At 37.5% G+C, this 24658-nt stretch overlaps 1 protein-coding gene across 7 annotated transcripts in view; it reads left to right on the top strand.

Moving 5' to 3' along the window:
* LOC140212743 (centrosomal protein of 164 kDa-like) overlaps positions 1-24658 on the top strand; it is a 309604-nt gene that overhangs the window by 262449 nt on the left and 22497 nt on the right. For all 7 annotated transcript variants that reach the window (XM_072283890.1, XM_072283891.1, XM_072283893.1 and 4 more), the window contains 8 exons: positions 125-268; positions 3115-3198; positions 5919-5987; positions 9646-9830; positions 16648-16774; positions 18406-18467; positions 18916-19123; positions 20112-20219. In XM_072283890.1, coding sequence (XP_072139991.1) covers positions 125-268; positions 3115-3198; positions 5919-5987; positions 9646-9830; positions 16648-16774; positions 18406-18467; positions 18916-19123; positions 20112-20219 — 987 coding nt within the window. The remainder of the gene's footprint in view (positions 1-124; positions 269-3114; positions 3199-5918; positions 5988-9645; positions 9831-16647; positions 16775-18405; positions 18468-18915; positions 19124-20111; positions 20220-24658) is intronic.

Here is a 24658-nt window from a genome sequence, read left to right as displayed (position 1 = left end):
ATTATATTTTTCAGCATAAAGTTATAAATTATAAATTAAGACTTTTTTTATTCCAGTATTACTCTGTGTTTCCCCATCCATCACTTTGCTTGCCATATCAAGTGTCTTCATTCATTTTGTTTAGGAGCGACAGCAGAGAAGTAAACTGCTAAAGCAGCTGCAGGACGAGCATGAGCGTCTAACCAAGTTTCATGAGCAGGAGATTTCAGTTCTTGGTCGGGAGCTGGAGCGTCAACTTACTGAGTTGCAAAAATCATATGAAAGAAAAGTAAGTATGGAAGCAGTTTCTTATAATACACTTCCTGTTAACTTTGCTACCCACTTAAGGAATCATATGAAGAACAATCCAAATGAACAACATTACTAGACAAAATACCTCAAGGGTTGTTGCTGGGTTGCTTGTTGTTTGTCATCAATATCAATAATCTTGATGATGTGGTGAACTGGGTCAGCAAATTTGCAGATGTCACCAAGTATGGGGGGTAGCAGACAGCAAGGAAGACCATCAGAGTTTGTGGCAGGATCTGGACCTGAAAAATGGCAGATGGAATTGAATGTAGACAAGTGTGAGGTGTTGTACTTTGGGAGGACCAGCCAGTGTAAGACTTACACAGTGAATGGTAGGGCACTGAGGAGTGTGATAGTATAGAGTCATCTGGGAATACAGGTCCATAATTCCTTGGAAAGTAGCTTCACAGGTAGATAGAGTCGTGAGGAAGCTTTTGGCACCTTGGCTTTCATAATTCAAAGTATTGACTACAGGCGTTGGGATGATATGCTGAAGTTGAATAAGACAATAGTGAGGCCTAATTTGGAGTATTGTATTCAATTTTGGTCACCTAGTGTACCTACAGGAAAGATATCAATAAAATTGAAAGAGTACAGGGAAAATTTTTAATGATGTTGCCGGACCTGAGTTATGAGGAAAGGTTGAATAGGTTAGAACTTTATTCCCTGGAGCACAGGAAAATGAGGGCAGATTTGATAGAGGTATACAAAATTATGAGTGGTATAGATGGGGTAAATGCAAGCAGGCTTTTTCCACTGAAGTCAGGTGAGACTAAAACTAGGGGTCATAGGTTTAGGGTGAAAGGTGAAATATTTAAGGGGGACCTGAGGGGCAACTTCTTCACTCAGAAGGCCAGTGAGAATGTGGAACGAGATGCCAGCAGAAGTGGTGGATGTGGGTTCAATTTCAACATTGAAGAAAAACCAATAAGTACATCGATGGGCAGGGGATGGAGGGCTATGGTCCATTTACGGGTCAATGGGACTAGGCAGAATAACAGTTCATGTATTAAATGGGCCAAAAAGCCTGTTTCTGTGGTGTAGTACTCTATAATTCTATGTGTTGAATTTGTTTCAGGTACTTTTCAAGTAGGTTGATCAGTAATTTCACCTCAAGAGCACTTGGGTAGAAACCAATTCTCAGTTGTTTGTGATAAACAGGTGCATTAACATTTTAGTGCATACACAAGAGGATGAACTTTAATTACTTTTTTAAAAGGAGGATAATTAATTTTCAACATGAATATCTTATTAACATCAAAAATCACATTGACTGCGATATCCTTCAAGGCTAAGTTCCGTCTCTTTACCAGGAATACAGAGCATTGTAAGCAATAGGTAGTAGTAAAGAAAGAGGGTCATCTGCCTGTAAATCTGGCCATACGGTTTTATCCAATCAATGTTTAAGATACAAATGGACTCTGGTAGCTATCAATATAGGACTTATTAAAGCATATTTGTTCTTTGCACATGTATCCAACTGTGTAAATGAGATCACCTTATTTGTGATTCTTGCCAATTTTTGGATGGATACACTTGGACTGAGGGTATTAAAGAGATTAGCTTTATTTGTTGCATGTACATCAAAACATGCAGTGAAATCAAATAAGAGAGGTTTGTGCTAGGCAGCCTGCAACTCTTGCCATGGTTTCATCATCATCACAGCATGCTCACAACTTACTAACCCCAACTGCATATCTTTTGGAGTGTGAGAGGAAACCTATGTGGTCACTGAGAAAACATACAAACACCTTACAGATAGCGGTGGAAATTGAACCATGATCTTTGAGCTGTCTCTGTAATAGCATTACACTAACTGCTACACTACTATGTAGCTGAGTGTAAAGAAACCCTTTTACTTTTAAGCAGAATTAAAACAAAACTGTATTGGAAAATATGGGCCCAGTCTGTTCCATAATTCAGTTGCCTTTGTAGGAAACCATTTTTTTAAACCTCACCTCAGATCCTTGTACGTCCCATAGCTTAAATAAGTAAAAGCAGTAGTCCAAAATTTTAATCAACAGAAGACATTTTTACCTTGTTGTATGATCATACAAATTAAGAGCAACAGCAAGCCACCATTGTTGACACCATTATTCCCCTATCATCTTTGTTTTTGTTTGATTCTGTGGTCTCCTGTGTACTGCACTTCAGAAGGCCTTTACTCTTCTTAATGATTGCATAGAACCATTTTTCACAACCCAAGAAAATCTCTGGCTCTTTAATACATCTTCAGGAAGTGGAAGCTTTTTTTGTTGCATTCTGTTCCCTTAAACCTTTTCACAACTTTTGGAATTAAATTTTTATTCGTTCAACACATTATATTGTTGTTATAGATGGAAAATAATTTAATATAATTTTATTTTCTATTTATATAGTGGTACAGCGCAGTAACAGGCCCTTCCAGACCAACGAGCCCATACTGCCCAGTTACCCTCTTGTGATGAATTACCTACTAACCCATAGGTCTATGTGGAACGTGGGAGGAAATAAGAACACTAGGAGAACATACAAGCTCATTACAGACAGTATCGGGAAATCAACCCAGGGTCGCTAGCACTGTAATAGTGTTACACTAACTGCAGGCCTATCATGCCGCTCTTCAAACAAAAAAAAGAGCTTAAAATTGACAAACCAATCTAATTGCCCTAATAAGGAGTTAGTTGATATTTTTTCCCCTACTTTGAACAGTATCCTAATGATACGAATTGCAGCTAAACATTGCAACATTTTCAGAACTCGCCTTTGTCTATAGACAATAGAAAATAGGTTCATACTTCAATTTACTTATTTACACAAGAACCACGCTTATCTATGCACCTGCAGGAATTGAAAATTAAGAAGTCTGAGGAGCAGCTGGAGATGAGAAGCAAAGAACTGAATGCCAAGTGCAATTTGCTGCAAAATCAGGTAGGCGACATCTAGGCTGCATAACACACAGTCTAAGAACCAATCCGTTTTCATTGTGAACAGCCCTCTATTTCAGAATTCAGCCTTTGAAAAATACCAAAAGAAAATCAGTTTTTTTTTCTCTTGAGGTTGAATCACTATTTGTGTTCCAATCTCTTCTGATCAATTAATATGCCTTTTCAGTTGTGGTGTTTTTATGTATGTTTTTAAGTGTGTTTGGAAAAAATGTATCAGGAGCTTCTCAAGTCATTATTTACAGTAAAAGACTTGAGTTATAAGTGAAATCAAAGCAAAATGTCATAGACTTCCAATCACTTCGACAACAATAGAAACAAAGGGTTAATGATCTTCACTCATTATTGGGAGAATATAGAGATGGAAAATTTTTCAGAAAATGCGGAATCAAGAAGAAAGTGATGTGTTGAAATCAGGAGTGTTTAAATAACAAAAGGAAAGAAGTGAAAAGCAGAAAAGAGATAAAATGAAGCAAAACCAAGCATGGATGCAGAACTTAAGTAAGTGGCTAGAGTAGACCAGCATAATATGAAGGACACATTCAGGAAACATTTATCAAAATGGAGAAAGTTAGTGAGGTCCTGATCCTTGGCTGAAACAAGGCGAGCAGTTGTCATTAGAGCAAACTAGCACCACACCACATCAAGAAGGCGTTTTCAAGTTCAAGTTTATTATCATTCGACCATTCACATGTAATACAGCAAAACAAAGCATGTTTCCTCTGAGACCAAGGGACAAAACCAGTACACACAGTCACACACAGCACATATAGTTATGATCCAGCACACAGAGTTACAAAATAAATTAACAAAATTCCCTGAGTGGCATGGCCTGAAGACAGGTTGACATATAGTGTGAGTTATATGTTTCTGTAAGACAATATAAAACTGGCACTATTATAATTAAACAAGTAGTCATATAAGTGTACAAGATGAAAAGGAGAGTGTCAGCTTGAGATATTCCATTGTCAGAACCTGCTGCCTAAAAGAAAATGAGAACAGCATAAAGGTCTAATGTTAAGAAAATCTTTCAAACACAGGCAAAACTGCAATATACAAAAGTAGCTCATTACATTTATAAAAGAAGATGAGGGAAAACAAATTAACACTCTTAAGAAAACTGGGTGCTATAAGGCTTTAAAATACAAGCCCATGGATCCTTGAAGGTACTAAATCGATTGAGAGGATTGCAAAAAAAAAATCGTTTACAAGATGTTATGCTCCATTAACCAAGGCATAGTGTATAAATGCTGGGATCCTTTGGTAGGTGCATAGTTTTTTTGAAGTTAGTATACAGCTTGAGTACTGTTTGTAATCTGGACACCATGCCACAGGAAGGATTCAACCTTTTATATTAAAAAATGTATTAGAAATGTACCAGATTCTTTCCAGGAATTAAGTATCTTAACTGGTAGGAAGAACTGGGTAAACTGAAATAAGCTGGAGATTGCAATGAGATTGAAGTGTATAAAACTATGGGCCAAGATAGAAGAAGAATCTAAAATCTTATTTTAGCAGAGAAGTCTTAATGTAGAATTAAATAATTTTGCCAGTTCACTTTCTCCACTTGAATCAGAACTGGCCAGTTCTTCAGTGATACTCACCTGTGATATTAACTCAGTTTTTCTCTCTCTTCTCTATGTGATGTGCTGGTGCATTTCAAACATTCCCCTTTAGGTTTAATTTCTCAGCAACATCTCTTGCCTGCATTTCACAGATTTAACACTTCCCTTTGCTTTTTCTCTCTCTAATATCCCCCATTAATCTATCAACCAGGTGGCCCCATGGACATCACAGTCACTTTGCCAACTCTGGCCCAACCCTGAATTCTATTCGTCCCTTCCCCCAAACTTTGTAGAACTTGAAACTTGTTTTCCAACCTGTGATAAAGGGTCCACAACTCATAATGTTAACTTTGATTTCCTTTTGATGCCCAGTCTGAGTTTTGCAATGGTTTCTGTCTTTCTTTCAGGCTTGCAGCATCTGTAAGATTTTCTGGTCAGATGACAGAATTATTTTTTTATGCAGGAAGAGTCAGGAGGTTATTGCTTAAAGCAGCAGTAAACACACAGTCTCCTGAATGTTGTGGTGTTCTTCAAATAAAGATCACAGATCAACTTTATTCACCACAATACATTAACATATTTTAGGAATTTGTGTTGGTCAGGGTGTAACATGCAACAAAAAGCAACAATATTCAACAATTCAAGGAATAAAGAATTATATGTAAATTTAAAAAGCAGATAAAGATAGAGGTTAAAGGATGGATAAATTGTGCATAAATAAATAAATACCAACATGTATGTACAATGTAAACAGCATTACAGAAGATAGTTTAAAGTATTTGCAGTGCAGTGTCAGGGGTAATAGACAGAGGGGTAGGGGTAACTAGAATTGTTGATCAGATTAACTATCTGGGGGTGAAGCTTTTGTTTTAATTGGCTTTCCAGAAGGGAGTTTTTGGACAAGTATGCAGTTAAACAGACAAAAGACAATTACCATGAAGAGAGGCCATCCATGTCCAGGGTAAACTACCTGTTTATTATGCCCTGAAATAATTGCTCATGTTCAATATCAACAGCCACACATGGTAACCCACTCCATAGCCCTGAATGAAACAAAATACTGCAATCACCCATCATCTCTAGAGATCTAAATCCATGTAGTTGACTTAGGGGTACAAACTGCTTCTGTTGTACTTTTCAGGAAATGTCATTGAAACTGAAGAAGCAACAACTCCGTGCAGAGGAGGAACAGCTGCAGAGGGACCAGGCTGTAAGTGCTCATCTCACTACTCAAACAGGTTAGGGTTAGGGTTAGGGTTCTGGATGGGACTTTTCACATAAATACAAAAATGTTAATGTTCTTTTTACACTGGCCTTGGCATGCATTTACATGATATCTTGTTTCTTATTTCTATTTGTCATTTTCCTTTTCACTGTCTCTTGAGGAAGTCAGGGAGGAGATGATCAAGGCGTTGATAGGTGTGGTTGCCAAAGGAAAATAACTGACCTCCATGCGATGATTGAACCTATTTCTAGTGCCAGGGCTTAGGAACCTAGCAGCCAAAGAAAGGTGGGACATGGGAGAGTCAGAGATGCGCTTTTCTTTACAGAGAGTGGTGGGTGCATGGATTATGCTGCCAGGGGTGGTAGTAGAGACGGGCACATTAGGGACATTTAAGAAACCCTTAGATAGGCACATGGATGATAAAAAAAAAAGAGGGTTATGGCAAAGAGAATAGTTAAATTAATCAGAACATGTTAAAAGGTAGGCATAACATCATGGGCCAAAGGGTGTATGTTGTGCTGTAATATTCTATGTTAGAGCTAGCAGACAAACACTTGTGCATTGGTGAGAAGCGTATTCCACCCATATCCAAACCTATCTTCCACTGTTCACTTCCTCTCAATCATGTGGCATCCTACTCACTGCAACACACACAAACTTCACCATTCCCCATTCATTTTAGGTGATCATGACGAGTCCAAGAATTGTTGCCCTCCTGCTGTCAGATTCTCGTTCCAGCTGGCCGTTGGGAATGTAGCAACTTTCATTATAAGGTTTTTAATGGGATATAGTTGATAATTTCAACTTGACTTCTGTTTTTGTGAAACTGCCAGCTGCAACCTGCTCCCTCTCCATCTTCCCAAAAATTTGTCCTACTTATCATAAAAAAAATCAGGCAAGATGTAAAATTAATCTGGACCCACAGCAATTTACCTATTGTCACAATAGGTCTGCGGCAGATGCAATCTCAATGGCTCTTCACACGGCTCTAGGTCACCTGAATAATACAAACACCTATGTCAAGATGCTGTTCATTGACTATAGCTCAGCATTTTAACACCATCATTCCCACAGTCTGAACGATAAGCTACAGATTCTGGGCCTCTGTACCTCCCTCAGAATCAGAATCAGGTTTATTATCACCGGCATGTGTTGTGAAACTTGTTAACTTAGCAGCAGCAGTTCAATGCAATACATAATATAGAAGAAAGAAAAAATAAATAAATAGATAAATAAATTACAGTATACGTATATTGAAAAGATTGAAAATCGTGCAAAAAAACAAATAATATATATTTAAAAAGTGAGATAGTATCCAATGGTTCATTGTCCATTTAGGAATTGGATGACAGAGGGGAAGAAGCTGTTCCTGAATCACTGAGTATGTGCCTTCAGGCTTCTGTACCTCCTACCTGATGGCAACAGTGAGAAAAGGGCATGCCCTGGGTGCTGGAGGTCCTTAATAATGGACGCTGCCTTTCTGAGACACCGCTCCTTGAAGATGCCCTGCATACTTTGCAGCCTGTCAGAATGTTCTCCACGGTACATCTATAGAAGTTTTTGAGTGTATTTGTTGACATACCAAATCTCTTCAAACTCCTAATGAAGTACAGCTGCTGTTTTGCCTTCTTTATAACTACATCGATATGTTGGGACCAGGTTAGATCCTCAGAGATCTTGACACCCAGGAACTTGAAGCTGCTCACTTTCTCCACTTCTGATCCCTCTATGAGGATTGGTATGTGTTTCTTTCGTCTCACCCTTCCTGAAGTCCACAATCAGCTCTTTTGTCTTACTGACGTTGAGTGCCAGGTTGTTGCTGCGGCACCACTCCACTAGTTGGCATATCTCATTCCTGTACACCCTCTCGTCACCACCTGAGATTCTACCAACAATGGTTGTATCATCAGCAAATTTATAGATGGTGTTTGAGCTATGCCTAGCCACACAGTCATGTTTATATAGAGAGTAGAGCAGTGGGCTAAGCACACACCCCTGAGGTGCGCCATTGTTGATCGTCAGTGAGGAAGATATGTTATCACCAGTCTGCACAGATTATGGTCTTCCAGTTAGGAAGTCAATGATCCAATTGCAGAGGGAGGTACAGAGGCCCAGGTTCTATAGCTTCTCAATCAGGATTGTGGGAATGATGGTATTAAATGCTGAGCGATAGTTGATAAACAGCATCCTGACATAGGTATTTGTGTTGTCCAGGTAGTCTAAAGCCGTGTGAAGAGCCATTGAGATTGCGTCTGCTGTTGACCTATTGTGGCGATAGGCAAATTGCAATGTGTCCAGGTTCTTGCTGAGACAGGAGTTCATTCTAGTCATAACCAACGTCTCAAAGCACTTCATCACTGTAGATGTGAGTGCTACCGGGCGATAGTCATTAAGGCAGCTCACATTATTCTTCTTTGGCACTGGTATAATTGTTGCCTTTTTGAAGCAAGTGGGAACTTCCGACTGTAGCAGCGTGAGGTTGAAAATGTCCTTGAATACTCCCGCCAGTTGGCTCTGCGATTGGATTCTCGACTTCCTAACTGGATGACCCAATCTCTGCGGATTTGTAATAATATCTCCTCCTTGCTGACGATCAACACTGGTGCAGCTCAGGGGTGTGTGCTTAGCACATTGTTCTACTTTCTCTATGCCCATGACTGTGTGGCTAGGCATAGCTCAAATACATCTATAAATTTGCTGACGATACAACCGTTGTTGGTAGAATCTCAGATAGAGGTGAGAGGGTGTACAGGAAAGAGCTGATTGTGGTCTTCAGGAAGGGTAAGACGAGGGAACACATACCAATCCTCATAGCCGGATCAGAAGTGGAGACAGTGAGCAAATTCAAGTTCCCGGTTATTAAGATCTCTGAGGATCTAATCTGGTCCTAACATGTCGATTCAGCTACAAAGAAGGGAAGAGAATGGCTATTTCATTAGGAGTTAGAGGAGATTTAGTTTGTTATCTAAGACACTCAAAAACTTCTACAGATGTATCGTGGAGAGGATTTTGACAGGCTTTATCACTGTCTGGTATGGGGTGGGGGGAGGGAGTTACTGCACAGGATCGAAAGGAGCTACAGAAAGTTGTAAAATTAGTCAGCTCCATCTTGGGTACTAGCCTCCGTAGTATCCAAGACATTTTCAAGGAGCAGTACCTCAGAAAGGCAACATCCATTATTAAGGACCCCCATCACCCAGGACATGCCCTCTTCTCATTGTTACCGTCAGAAAGGAGGTACATAAGCCTGAAGACACACACTCAGCATTTCAGGAACTGTTTCTTCCCCTCTGCCATTCAATTCCTAAATGGACATTGAACCCATGAGCTTTTTTTTTATATTATCTCTATTTTTGCACTATTTTTAATTTAACTATTTAATATATATTTATACTTACTGTCATTGACTTATTTTTCACCATTATGTATTGCATTGTTAACAAATTTCATGACATATTCTGGTGATATTAAACCTGAATATTCAAAGTTAAAAGTACATTTATTACATTTGAATTTTGAATAATAATAGTTACTGTGTCAGCTAGTTGAATATTAGCTGTGCAATTTAATTCTTTGAAAATAATCACCAAAATTTCTCAGCAAGCAGCTTGTTTTCATCTACATGTTTTATATACATTCACAGGAAATAGTTCTTTCTCAACCAAGCAAGCAAGAAATAGAACAAGCAAAATATGAACATTCCTCATTGCAAGAGTCAATCCGTCTGTCCCACCAGCAATTGTATGATCTACAGGGCCAACAAGTGGAACTCAAGGAGGAAGTTGATGCACTCAGAAATGAACGTCAGCAACTCCAAAATAGAATCAGGTATCTTGCTGTTGCTCAGTGGATTGAAGGAATTCCGATGGGAGGAGTGAATGGAAGGGTACACAGAACTTCCATTCTCTGAGCTGCCACAGTATCGTGGTGGTTGGCACAACAGCTATCACAGCTAGGTGCATCAAAGTTTGAAGTTTATTTCTGGTGCCATTTATATGGAGTTTTTATATTCTCCCTGTGATCATGTGGGTTTCCTCCCACAGTCCAAAGACATATCAGTTTGTAGGTCACAGTAAATTGTCCTGTGATTAGGCTAGAGTTAAATCGGTGGGTTGCTGGGCAGTACGGCTCATTGGGCTGGAAGGGCCTGTTCCACGCTGTATCTCAAAATAAAAAAATAAAATAGTGCATTAAATATGAGAATTTTACAATACATCAACAGAATAAACAATAGATGAAGGAAAAAGAACAAAACTGCATATATAACAGTTGCAGATGCCATGCCTCGGCAATGTCTTCAAAGATTTCACTTGATTTGAAGTTTAGTAACTATTCTGAAAGGACTGCAGCAGCTATTTTCTTCACCATAAGCTTCTATCAACAGCTAAGAGACAAATACCTAGTTATCAGATTTTGTTAGCTGAGAGATTGTTGACAAGATTGTCTTTGCTTCGTCAAATAATGACACTGAATCATAGTGTCTCTGGAATCGTGATGGTAAGGACTCAGCATAATTCATTAACTCTTACTTTAAAGAAAAATAAATGAAAATTCTGAAGCTATTCTGTAAAGTTCTTCACATTCAAATATTATTTTTCATTTTAATTTTAAAAATCTTTTTATTGATATATAATCTTCTACAGCTATAAAATACAAAAGTTCAACAAATTAGTATATATATAATTAATAAAGCTGAAGAAAAAAACTTGTATATGCTAATGAAAAAAGAATTTATATAAGAAAAAGAAGGAAAAAAGAGAACCCCAACTAACTAAAAAAAACCTCACTAACTACAAAAAAAATATTAGGAACCAACTCCCGGAGCAATACGCCTTACAATCATCTATATATATATATATATAAAAGAGAAATAAAAAACAACTGCCAAATCACATTTATATAACATAAAATTGGAAGGAAAGCATTTAAATTAATTCAAATTAAATGATAATATTTGGCAAAAGAGCCCCACCTTCTCTCAAAATCGAATCGGGGATCAAAAGTTCTACTTCTAATTTTTTCCAAACTAAGACATAACATTACTTGGGAAAACCATTGAATTAGTGTAGGAGCAGAGGTATCTTTCAACTTCAATAAAATAGCCCTTCTTGCCAACAATGTAACGAATGCAATTACATGTTGGTTTGAAAATGAAATACCCTGGGTATGATGCGGAACTATTCCAAATAGAACAGTCAATGTATTAGGTTGTAAATTAATTTTCAAAGCTTTAGAAATTGTAGAAAATAAAGATTTGCAAAAAGATTTCAATGAGGGACATGACCAGAACATATGTGACAAAGTAGCTACTTCATTTTTACACCTATCACAATAATTGTCTATATTAGGGAATATTTTGGATAGCTTCTCCTTTGTTAAATAATAACGGTGAACGATTTTAAATTGAATTAAACAATGATTGGCACACATCGAAGAATTAACCATTTTCAGAACTTGCAACCAATCTTTGTTAACAAAAGTCATATTAAGTTCTCTCTCCCAATCTTGTTTAATCTTTAGTGGGAGGTTATGTTTTTGTAGTAAAAATAAATTATAAATTCTACCAATGGAACCTCTCACTAAAGGATTCATATTCAAAATAGTATCCAACAAATCAGATTCTTGCATATATGGAAACGTAGAAACATATTTTTGTAGAAAATGTCTAACCTGAAAATATTGCAAATGTGTATGAGAGAATATTTGCTAATTAACTCTTCAAAAGTCATCAATCGACCATCACTAAATAAATCTGCAAAAGAACAGATCCCCTTATTTCTCCATAAAAGGAAAATAAGATCAGTATTTGAGGGTTTAAATAGCAAATTTCAAAATACAGGGTTAGACAATTTAAATTGTTTAAAATTAAAAGAGTTGCGAAACTGAAACCAAATCCGTAAGGACTGTTTAATAACAAGGTAGAGATTTAAATTGGGAATTTTAGCAAGTTGTAAAGGTAATGGAGCTCCTAATAATGAAATTAAATGAAATTGTTTAATAGCTTTTAATTCCAAATCAATCCAAGCTGGTTTTTGGCTCTTATCGGGCCAATATACCCAAAAACATAGTTGTTGAATATTAACAGCCCAATAATACAATCTTAAATTAGGTAGCGCAAGTCTACCATTTTTTTGGGATTTTTGTAAATGAAACTTATTAACTCTTGGTTTTTTATTATTCCAAATAAAGGACGAAATAGAATCAATTTGATCAAAAAAATTTTAGTTAGAAATATAGGTATATTTTGAAAAATATATAAAAATCTAGGTAAAATCATCATTTTCACGGTATGAGTACAACCTGTTAAAGAAAGTGTAAGAGGATTCCATCTAGAAAATAATTGTTTCATGGAGTCCAATAAAGGAACTACATTAGCTTTATAGAGATCTTTATATTTTTTTGTAATGGTAATACCCAAATATTTAAAAGAATTCACAATTCTAAATGGAATATCATTATATATAAAAACAGGAACATTTAAAGGGAACAATTCACTTTTGTTTAAATTAATTTTATATCCTGAAAATTTTCCTAAATCATTTAATAATTCCAAAAGATTTGGAATAGATTCTTCAGGATTCAAAATATAAACCAAAAGATCACTGCATAAAGAGAGATCTTATGTATGGTCCCATTTATAGAAATACCATGAATGTTTTTAGCTACATGAATTGTTATAGCCAAAGGCTCCAGTACAAGATTAAATAATAAAGGACTTAATGGACATCCTTGTCGAGTACCTCATGAAAGTAAAAAAAAGGGAGACCTAAGATTATTAGTAATAACAGTAGTGATAGGGTTCTTATAGATCATTTGAATCCACTTATTAAAATTATTACCAAAGCCAAATTTCTTTAATACATTAAACAAATAAGTCCATTCAACTCTATCAAATGCCTTTTCTGCATCCAGAGAAATAACACATTGGGGTGTTTTGGATAATGTTGAATATATAATGTTCATCAATCTCCGAACATTAGAAAAAGAGTAACGGCCTCTAATAAAACCTGTTTGATCAATAGAGATAATTTTAGATAAAATGTTTTCCAAACGGTTAGCCATTATCTTAGAAAGAATTTTAGCATCCACATTTAATAATGAAATAGGTCTATAAGATAAGCATTCAGTAGGGTCTTTATCTTTCTTAAGGATTAAAGAAACAGAAGCTTCATAAAAAGAAGAAGGTAAATTACCTTTCTCAAAAGATTCATGAAATATTTCCAAAAGGTATGGAGAAAGTAATTTTTCAATTTTTTTTAAAAATCCTACTGAATAACCATCGAGTCCAGGAGCTTTACCTGATTGCGTTGACCATATAGCTTTCTGAATTTCATGCTCAACAATTGGAGCATCAAGGGTCTGTTGATCTTCAGCAGTAATTTGAGGAAATTTAATCTTATATAAAAAAGCCTTCATTTTGGAGGGATCTGCAGGAAACTGAGATTTATAAAGATCGGAATAAAAATCCTGAAAAATATTATTAATATCTTCATAATTACTTACTATATCTCCATTATCTTTACGAATCTTTAAAATTTGTCTTTTAGCTCTAGCAGCCCTGAATTGGGAAGCTAAGAGCCTATTATCTTTATTCCCAACAATATAAAACTGACTTGTTAATTTAAGCAAATATCCTTCAATTGGATAAGTTAATAATCAATTATATTGTGATTGTAATTCCACTCTTCTTTCAAACAAATCAACATTTGGAAAGATTGCATTGATATTATCTAACTCTTTAATTGTTTAGCAATTTTATCTAATTCCATTCTTGTCTGTTTCTTCAACTTAGCTAAATAAGAAATAATCTGACCACGTAAATAAGCTTTTAACGTATCCCAAATTACTAACTTTGAGACGTTTCCTGTATTATTAAAGAGAAAAAACTCTTTTATCTGAGTTTCAATAAACTCAACAAAAACTGAACTTTGTAACAAATGTTCTGGAAAACGCCAAGGTGGTATTGTAGAAACAACGTCTTTCAAATCAAATATTAAATTTAAGGGAGCATGATCAGAGACAACAATTCCATCATATTCACATTTCTGAATATTAAATAAAAGTTGAGGGTCGGCTATAAAATAGTCGATTCTCGAATACTTATTATGAACATGTGAAAAAAAGGAATATTCTGTCACTAGGATGCATATGTCTCCAGACTTCAATTAAACCATAATCAATAAAAAAGAAATTAATAAGTGATGCAGAGCGATTAGGGAGTTGATGTCTAGATGATGATTTATCTAACGGGATTTAAGCGAGTATTAAAATCTCCACCCATTAATAACATATATTCATTTAAATCAGGTAATACAGCGAAAATATCTTTAAAAAATGAAGGATCATCAGCATTTGGTCCATATATATTAACCAAAACCATTTTCTCATTGTAAATTGTTTCTTTAACAGTCAAAAATCTACCATTAATATCAGATATAATATCCTCCTGATTAAAGGGAATATTGGGATCAATAAAAATAGAAACACCCCTAATTTTACTTTGAGAGTTTGCATGAATCTGAGGATTCTTCCAAAATTTAAAAAATCGATTTTTATCACATAACCTGACATGCGTCTCTCGTGCAAAAATTATATCAGGTTGGAATCGATTAATAATTTTAAATGTTTTCTTACACTTAATAGGATGATTCCAACCACGGACATTCCAACTTAAAACATTTAACTGTTTAAGTAACATCATGAAACTTTATATCTAAAGAAAACAATTAGACGCATGTCAGGATAAGGTAGTCGTGAATGGCAGTGATAAGCAACAATAATAACAATTTGCGTACGGTCCGGAATTCCATAATGGGAATAAAAAATAGAAATAGAAAAAAGAAAAAAACCCACCCAACCTACAAAGCCCAGAAATAAGTCGATACCTATCGACGCAAGCCCCAAAGAATGCATAAGAAGCAATTCTGAACTCCACCTGCTTAAATAAAGGGTACAGGTGAAAAAAGGTAATCTGTCTCCCTCTCCCGAGTATACAATTCATTACAGTCGACATACAACCCATTACAATTAAATTAGAAAAAACAGTTAACAAACGACCTTCAGTTAGAAAGTAACCTTCATAACATTAGATAAGTACAAAACAAATTCTTAAAATATTTGCTCAGAAGAGAAAACAGTCACCATCTTTAACTTATTACATCTATCTATAAAATGTGAAAAAAACCCGAGTAGTAAGTTGAAAGTTCTTAACAGAAACATACAAAGCAAAAAAAAATACAATTAGTTCATAAATGTAGCAAGCAGAAAGAAATTCTAAATGATTCAAAGTTTCTACAGTCTTCCAACAGATCCCATACAATATCCTAAAATTAAAACTGTCCAAAGCAGTCTATTTCAAAGATAAAGGTACATTTTAATACCAAGACTTTCTATAGTCCTCAATTCTTCCGATCTCATCATTTCTTATATCACGAAATGATCAAACAATTGTAAAGTCCTTTAAACATCAGGCTTCAGACTCATCAGGGAGAGAATTAATAAAACGCAATGCATCGGCTGGATCCTCAAAAATACGAACCCCAGAGTCTCTAGCGAAAAGCCTTAATTTAGCTGAATATTTAAGAAAAGGATGCATCTGTTTTTGAAAAACCATATGCATTATGGCCACAAATTCAGAACGTCTCTGAACAATTTCACGCGGAAAATCTTGAAAGAAACGAATCTCAGAGCCTTGAAATTTAAATAGTTTTTGATTTCTTGCCAGTTCAATAATACAGTCTTTGTCTCGAAAACAAAGAAAACGCCCAATTAACATGTCTATTTTTGCCTTGTCTCTAAGTTCCAACTCTATGAGCTATTTCAATGTCAGGCAATTGTGGAGAAACCTCGGGAAATAGAGACTGAAACATTTTAGCGACGTAGTCCAGTGTGTCGGTTGATTCTGATTTTTCCTTCAATCCAACAATTCGAATATTGTTCCGACGGGAACGAGCTTCCAAATCAACAATTCGTTGTTGAGCCTTTTCCAGACGAGAGGAAATATCAGCCGCATTGCGAGTTACTTCTTTAAGATCCAAGCTCAAAGAATCAATTTTTTCCTGCAAAGGGAGAAGACTTTCTTTTAGGTGAGTTAGTTCAGCGACGATAGAGCTCATTTGAGTCTCTCATCTATTAACCCAGGCTGGCTCCTCTGCAGCTTCGTCAGTTTTTTTTAGGCTTACCATTACTTGTATCGGGATTCCCTTTAGTGCTTCTCAAGGTAGCCGTAACTATAATTATCACTTTGCAAGATCCGACTGAATAGAGTTAAAATTTCAAAGTTTAAGTCAGGAAAAGGAGAAATTAAAGGCAGACAGAAAGACACTATGTCTTACATGTCCACAGGCGGAATGCGGAGTCGGTAAATATTATTGAGTGTAAACTGCAGACAGTATGGACTTTCTTAGTGGAAAGACTGGGTTTCAACCTGGAGAATCACTCCCTCCCCTCTGCAGGTGTTATCTGAGCAAAGCTGGAAAGAGACGGGTGCTCAAGGATCAAAACACAATTTTAATTTAATATATACAATGAGAATAAAGAATGGGGCCCCAATCAGTGTAACAAGTCTTTCTAAAGTGGGGCACAACTCAAGACATTTGTGAGTGTCTACCGCAGTGTAATTGTATGATGAAAAATTCTCTTTTAGTGAATTGAAGGCAACAGTCAAAATGAAGCAAAATACCATGAACGAAGAACTTGTAATCAATGGAGACTCTGGTGGCACTGAGGGGGATGAACTTCGGATTGCGGATTTGAGTTCACACAGAAAAGACGTGAGTAAAGTTTGAATGCAAATCCGGACTGTTTTGCCAAAATTGTTCCCCCTCCGTCGAGATCCCTGTCTCTTATTTTTATACCTCACTCATATACCATATATCTCATGCTAAAAGGACGATCAAATGACAAACCAGGCTGCCATTATTTATTAGAGGTCTGATATTCCATTGTGAATTTTGCCATTTTTACAGGCCAGAGTATTTGTGTCTTTTATTTGACAGATGCTATGATGCTATTTATAATAAAATGAGGTGCTATTAGAAATAGCAAATCCACTAAAATCCATTAATATTTCATAATAGGATCTATCATTAGAAATTTTCTTTGTCAAATCTCCATTTAAAAAATATATGGATTTTTTTAGATGTTGAGGATCTACTCTGTTGTTCCTGTGTTTAATCCTATTGTTTCCAATTTTCAGCATTTACCTTTTATTTTCGTGTATCTCAAAATGAGGATAGGAGATTTGGTATGTCACCAAAGGCTAGCAAATTTCTACAGATGTACCATGGAGAGCATTCTAACTAGTTGCACCACCATCTGGTGTGAGGGGCCACTTCAGAGGATCAGATAAAGCTCCAGAGGGTTGGAAACTCAAGCCAACTCCATCATAGGCACTAGCCTCTCCAGCATCGAGGATATCTTCAAAAGGTGATGCATCAAAAAGGTGACATCCATCATTGAGGACTCTCATCACCTAGGACATGCCCTCTTCCCATTGCTACCATAAAGGAGAAGGTACAGGAGTCTGAAGATATACACTCAACATTTTAGGAACAGCTTCAGCTTCTTCCCCTCTGCCGTCAGATTTCTGAACAAGGAACCCCTGATCCAATGAACTACCTCACAATTTTTGCTCACTTTTTGCACTACTTAATTTAATATATTTTGTTTCTTATTAAAATTTATAGTACAGTTTATGTATTTACATTGTACTGCTACCACAAAATAGCAGATTTTCTGGCCTATTATATGTCAGTGATAATAAACCTGATTTGTGAACTTTGTTGGAGATTATTGCCCTCGATGCCTATTTCTGCATCGGGCTTTCCCATTTCATCCTTGCCCCCACTAAAAATGGGCAAAGCTGGCACAATTTTCCCCTGAACTCAAAAGCAAAATATTTCCTCCCTTGTTAATGAAACATTTTATATTTTTCACTTAAGGTCTGCCTGAATAATATTGCCTCATTAGAGTCAGGCTTTGCTAAACTTTGAGCAGTTTTACATTGTAAAACAATTTTTCTTTGGAATGGCTGGGACAGATCACGTGAAATTATCGTACAGTTAAACAAGAGGGAAAGAAGCCACGTTGCACACTAACTAATTACGTTCATAGATAATCTGGAAAAATAGGTATGTCCATATGGGTAATAAATTTCTCTGAGGCATTTACTTCAATCTGCCACGTTATCAACTGAAAAATAAAACTGCCTCTAGGTGATCAGTACAGATGAACAAAATGTTAAAATTTTCTTTCCTTGTTTATTGTTTATCAAATCTAAGCTTGATGTTCCAGGCAAGCAGCCATTTAGAGTTTAATTTATATGCATCCATTCACTTTGCTGATTAACTTTTACTAGAATTTCAAGGCACAGCGATAATTTTTTTTATTTTTAACTCCACAGTGTCCAAATTACAGCACCTCCTCCATTCTCATAGCTGAGGACAAACAAGTCAACATGGATGAGTATGTGTGAAATACACTATATTTTAGGATATTTCAAAAATAAGAGAAAATCTGCAGATGCTGGAAATCCAAGCAACACACACAAAATGCTGGAGGAACTCAGCAGGGTCTCAGCCCAAAACGTCAACTGTTTATTCTCTTCCATAGGTGCCGCCTGGCCTGCTGAGTTCCTCCAGCATTTTGTGTGTGTTGTACATGTTGAGAAACCAAGTCAAGTCTTATCAGGCAGGCTTTAAGAGGGAAGGTGAACTAAATCAGGAAATCAGGACCAGACATAAGCAAGCCATTTTAGAACTATAAATAAAATGACAGAAATTTTTATTGGGTGGGGGGGAAGAAAAGTCAAAGTCTTGATTTCAAAAACAAGAGGACAGAGATCAGTTCTGATTTGAAGCTAACTCTAATCTGTATCACTAATGAAAATGACTGACTCACTTACCTTTGTCAGTGTGCGATACTATATCTCTGCTGAAGGCCAATCTATCAATAAAGCCAAGGAGTTCCTCATGAAGCAAACCCACTCACTTCAGAAGCAACAGGCAGTGCTCAAGTCAGCTAAGCAGCAGTGGAGGCATGACATGAGAAAAGCACAGGAGCAGGTGCAAGACCCAGAGAGCTCTCAAATTCTGCAGGATGTCTGGAAAAACCTGGATCAGGTAAGATCAGAAGTCCTATGTTGTGATAAAGGAAATTCTGCCCACTTAGCATTTCCACAATTCTCTGGGCCTTTCATGAGAAGTATTTGAATAAATTAGAATATCTTTAAGACACCGATATAAATTTGTGACAAGTTTAACCAAGTAAAGTGAGGTTCTTCCCAACATACAAGATAGCATTTTGTATCTATTCTCCTTTTAGCTTTACTCTTGTTGGGATTTCACACCCATTGATAAATTTTTGGTAACCTTATCAAATGATCACTATTGGAAAGTCCAATGAAAAGTGACATTGTTCATAGCTTTTATCCTAGGCGTCGCTCTCATTTCTTCTAGGTATGTGCTCTTCCCAAAAGTTATGGCAGGATAGAGATTGGCACGAAGTTTGGGACTTGAATTCTCTTTCTAACTAAATACCATATGAAATTGCATGGACAGTCTTGGGGCTCAGGAAAAAAATTAGCCACAATTTTTTATTGATTAGAAAGAATGATTGCCAATTGTGCATTTTCTGCTATTGGTGTTGTTGGATTCTGATGTTTTTGATCCAAGGTTATTTCAGAAGTCAAGAAAGAGACATAAAACCTGTTGCTTCACAGTTGGTTTATTAAGCACCATCAAAGAGAATCGGAAAAGGAAAGTAGGAAGAGACTAGTAGCTAAGAACCAAGAACAGAAACACGTGGTGGGCCAATGTGGTCAGCTCTTCTTATACCCCATAGATAAGAGATATTCCATTCAAATTTGTAAATAAGAGATACCGCAGAAGCTTCCAGTATGATACGAAGAACTGTAACCACTGGGGGACACACTGAACAATTGCAAATACATAGGTGATTATATAAAATGCAAGTCGGCATAAATTGTTAAACTGCACTTAAAATAACAATAATAATAATAATAATTAAAATAAAATAATACTTCAACAGTGTAAAGTAAGTAAATACTTACTTGTGTGCTTCTCCTGTTCTTCTTCTGCTCTGCTTTAGCAAGCTCAGCACCTGGATGAGATGAAGTTAACAATGGAGAAGGGGCAAGCACTACTACAAAAGAAGGAAGTAAAGCTAAATCAGCTGGAGTCATCTTTTGCTGAAGGGGTGAGTTTCCTTTTGTGAGTTGGGAGACACAGAGCAGAAGGTCACCCCTGAAACCCACATGCAGGCACAGATCTCTCATGGGAGACAGCATCTGAGGACAATTCCTTTTGCTTTAATTATTCACTTCTCAAGACTTGTGCATTGCTGACTAGGCCAGCAGTTATCATCCATCCCAAATTGTCCTTTAGAGAATGGTAATAAGCAATGAACTGTGGCAGTTCTTTGAGTGAAGGTGCTTCTACAGAACTGCAGGGAGGAAGTTCAAGGATTTAAACCTGACCACAAAGAAGGGATGGCAGTACATTTCAGATAGGGATGGTGTGTAAATTGAAAGTGGAAACTGGCGTATAATTTCCTTTCTTTTGTCCTCCTCCCTTCTTAAAGAGTGGGGTGACATTTGCAATTTTCCAGTCTTCTGGGACCATGCCAGCAAGTGATTCTTGAAAGATCATGACCAACGCATCCATTATCTCTTCAGTAACCTCTCTCAGGACTCTAGGATGTAGTCCATCTGGTCCAGGTGACTTATCCACCTTCAGACCTTTGAGTTTGCCTTTTCCTATGTTCACAAGGCACAGGATAGATATCTCCTTTATTGACTAGTTTGCCCTCATATTTCAACTTTTCCCTTCTGTAGCTTTTTAAGTTGCCTTTCGTTGGATTTCAAAAGCTTCCCAATCATCCAACTTTCCACTCACTTTTGCTACCTTATATAGCCTTTCCTTGTCTTTTATGTAGTCTGCAACTTCCCTCGTCAGCCACAGTTGCCTACCACTGTCATTTGAGAACTACTTTTTCTGTGGAACATACCTCAGAATCAGGTTTATTATCACCGGCAGTTGGTTGATTTGTGAAGTATCGTGTGCTTCTTGGAGTGCAACATCGAGTACACGTTAAACAAATACACACACAGGTGTCTTCGCTCTGTACGGAACGAAGACCATCATCCTCGACCTTGAGAGATAGCCACGACGATGGATCATCACCGGCATGTGACATGAAATTTGTTAACTTAGCAGCAGCAGTTCAATGCAATACATAATCTAGAAGAGAAAAAAATAATAAATAAAATAAAACAAATAATAATAAATAAACAAGTAAATCAATTACAGTATTCAGTAATCTATATTGAATAGATTTTAAAAAGTGCAAAAAACAGAAACACTGTATATTAAAAAAAGTGAGTTAGTGTCCAGGGGTTCAATGTTCATTTAGGGATCAAATGGCAGGGGGGAAGAAGCTGTTCTTGAATCGCTGAGTGTGTGCCTTCAGACTTCTGTATCTCCTACCTGATGGTAACAGTGAGAAAAGGGCATGCCCTGGGTGCTGGAGGTCCTTAATAATGGACGCTGCCTTTTTGAGACACCACTCCCTGAAGATGTCCTGGGTACTTTGTAGGATAGTGCCCAAGATGGAGCTGACTAGATTTACAACCCTCTGCAACTTCCTTCGGTCCTGTGCAGTAGCATCCCACCCCCCACGCATACCAGACAGTGATGCAGCCTGTCAGAATGCTTTTCATGGTACAACTGTAGAAGTTTTTGAGTGTATTGTTGAGATGCCAAATCTCTTCAAACTCCTCATGAAGTATAGCCACTGTTTTGCCTACATTAGAACTGCATCAATATGTTGGGACCAGGTTAGATCCTCAGAGATCTTGACACCCAGGAACTTGAAACTGCTCACTCTCTCCACTCTTGATAACCTCTATGAGGATTGGTATGTGTTCCTTCCTCTTAACCTTCCTGAAGTCCACAATCAGCTCTTTTGTCTTACGGACGTTGAGTGCCAGGGTGTTGCTGCTAGTTGGTATATCTCACTCTTGTACACCCTCTCGTCACCACCTGAGATTCTACCAACAATGGTTGTATCGTCAGCAAATTTATAGATGGTATTTGAGCTATGCCTAGCCACACAGTCATGTGTATAGAGAGAGTAGAGCAGTGGGCTAAGCACACATCCCTGAGGTGCGCCAGCGTTGATCGTCAGCAAGGAGGATATGTTATCACTAATCCGCACAGATTGTGGTCTTCTGGTCTATCCTGCACCCTGTGAACTATTCCCAGAAACTTCAGCTATCTCTGCTCTGCCATCCTCCCTGCCAGTATCCTCCTCCAATTCACCTGGGCAAGTTCCTCTCTCATGCCTCTGTAATTCCCTTTATTCCACTGTGATACTGATATGTCTGACTTGTGCTTCTCCTCAAATTACGGTATGAATTCAATCATATTATGATCACTGCCTCTTAAGGGTTCCTTTAAGTTAAGCTCCCTAATAAGATCTGGGTTATTACTCAACACCCAATCTAGGATAGCCTTTTCCCTAGTAGGCTCAAGCACAAGCTGCCCTAAAAAGCCATCTCATAGGCATTCAACAAGTTCCCTCTCTTGCCATCTGGCACCAACCTGATTTTCCCAATCTCCTTGCATATTGAAGTCTCCTGTTACATTGTTATTACATGCTTTTTCCAACTCCCTTTGTGATCTCAACCCCAGCTCTTGACTACTATTTGGAGGCCTATATATGATACCCATAATAGTGTTTTTTTTACCCTTGCAGTTTCTCAACTCCACCCACAAAGATTTGACATTCTTTGATCCTGTGTCGTCTCTTTCTAAAGATGTAATTCCATCTCTTACCAACAGAGCCTCACCACTGCCTATGCCTTCTTGCCTGTCCTTTTGATAGATAGTATATCCTATGACGTTGAGCTCCCAACTATGGCCTTCTTTCAGCCACAACTCAGTGATGCCCGCAACGTCATACTGACCAATCTCTAACTGCTCCCCAAGTTTGTTCACCTTATTCCGAGTGCTACGCACATTTATATACAGCACCTTCAGTCCTACATTCTTCACCCTTCTGAATTTTGCCTCTGTGGTACAATTTAACTCATTGCTCTGTCTGCATGTGTACCCAAAAATAAACTTGTCCTTCCTTACATTCCTGTTACACCTGTATCCTACTGGTAAAACTGCTGGCTCAACCTCAGCTCTATCATACTGGTTCCTACTTCCCTGCCATATTGGTTTAAGCCACTCCCAACAGCTCGAGTAAACCTGCCTGCAAGAATATTGGTCCCTCTCGGATTCAAGTGCAACGCATCCCTTTTGTACAGGTCACACCTGCCCCAGAAGAGATTCCAATTATCGAGAAATCTGAATCCCTGCTCCCTGCTCCAATTCTTCAGTCATGTATTTATCTGCCAGCTCATTCTATTCCTCTCTTCACTGTTGCATGACACAGGCAGTAATCCCAAGAATACTGCCCTTAAAGTCCTGCTTATCAGCTTCCTTTGTAACTCCCTGTATTCTGTTTTCAGGACCTCTTCCCTTTTTCTACCTATGTTGTTGGTACCAATATGTGCCACGACTTCTGGCTGCATTTGGCTTTGAGTCTATACTTACTGGACTTTAGAAGAATGAGGAGCATTCTCATTGAAACATACCAAATATTGAAAGGCCTAGTTTGAGTGTACATGGAAAGGATGTTTCTATTAGTGGGAGAGTCTAGGACCAGAGGAGACAGCCTCAGAAGAGAAGGATGCCCCTTTAGAACAGAGATGAGGAGTAATTTCTTTAGTCACAGGTTGGTGAATCTGTGGAATTCATTGTCAGAGAAAGCTGTGGAGGCCACGTCATTGGGTATATTTAAAGCGGTGGCTGATGAGTTCTTGATCAGTGAAGGTGTCAAAATTTATGAGAAATAGGCAGGAGAATGGGTTTCAGAGGGAAAAATAAATCAGCCTTGATCAAATGAGGAAGCTGACTTGATGGGCCAAATGGCCTATTTCTGCTCCTATGTCTTATGGTTAATGTTAAGGACAATCATCCTTACCTCAGCTTGGGAAGTCTGTAATTAAAAACAGAAAATGACAGAGAAACTTAACAAGTCTGGCAGCATCTGTAAAAGGTTAATAGTTCAGGTTGAAGACCCTTCATCAAAACTGAGAAAGAGGGAAAACAAGTTGCTGTAAGTAGCTGGGAGGTTGGGGAGGGCAATGGGAGGAACAGAGGAAATGTTTGTAATAAGGTGAAATGATATAGTCAGTAAATGGGCAGTGGAGTTCCTTTGTCTGTGTAATATGTTGGAATTGGTGTGAAATCTGGGGATGTGTACTGCAGACCAAAATACACAAATGAAAGGACAACAGAAGAGGGGAATGGCAAGTAAAAAATGGAAAGCCCTGATTCAGACAGAAAGAAAGCAAGTTACGTAAGGTTGGAGAATCCAATACGAGTTCTACAGGCTACCCCATATACTCCAGTCAAAAGACAAGGTGGTGAGCAATTGCCAAACCAAACTATGTAACTTCTTCATGTCAAAAGAGCAATGTCATGATAGTCATGTGGGATCTCAGTATGCAAGTAGATTGGGAAAATCAGGTTGGTGCTGGATCCCGAGCAAGAATTTGTAGAACGCCTGTGAGATGACTTTTT

Source organism: Mobula birostris, chromosome 20 (assembly GCF_030028105.1).
Source record: "Mobula birostris isolate sMobBir1 chromosome 20, sMobBir1.hap1, whole genome shotgun sequence".
NCBI classification, from domain to species: Eukaryota; Metazoa; Chordata; class Chondrichthyes; order Myliobatiformes; family Myliobatidae; genus Mobula; species Mobula birostris.
Note: the sequence above shows the minus strand (reverse complement) of the source record. Positions and strands in the feature narration are given on the sequence as shown.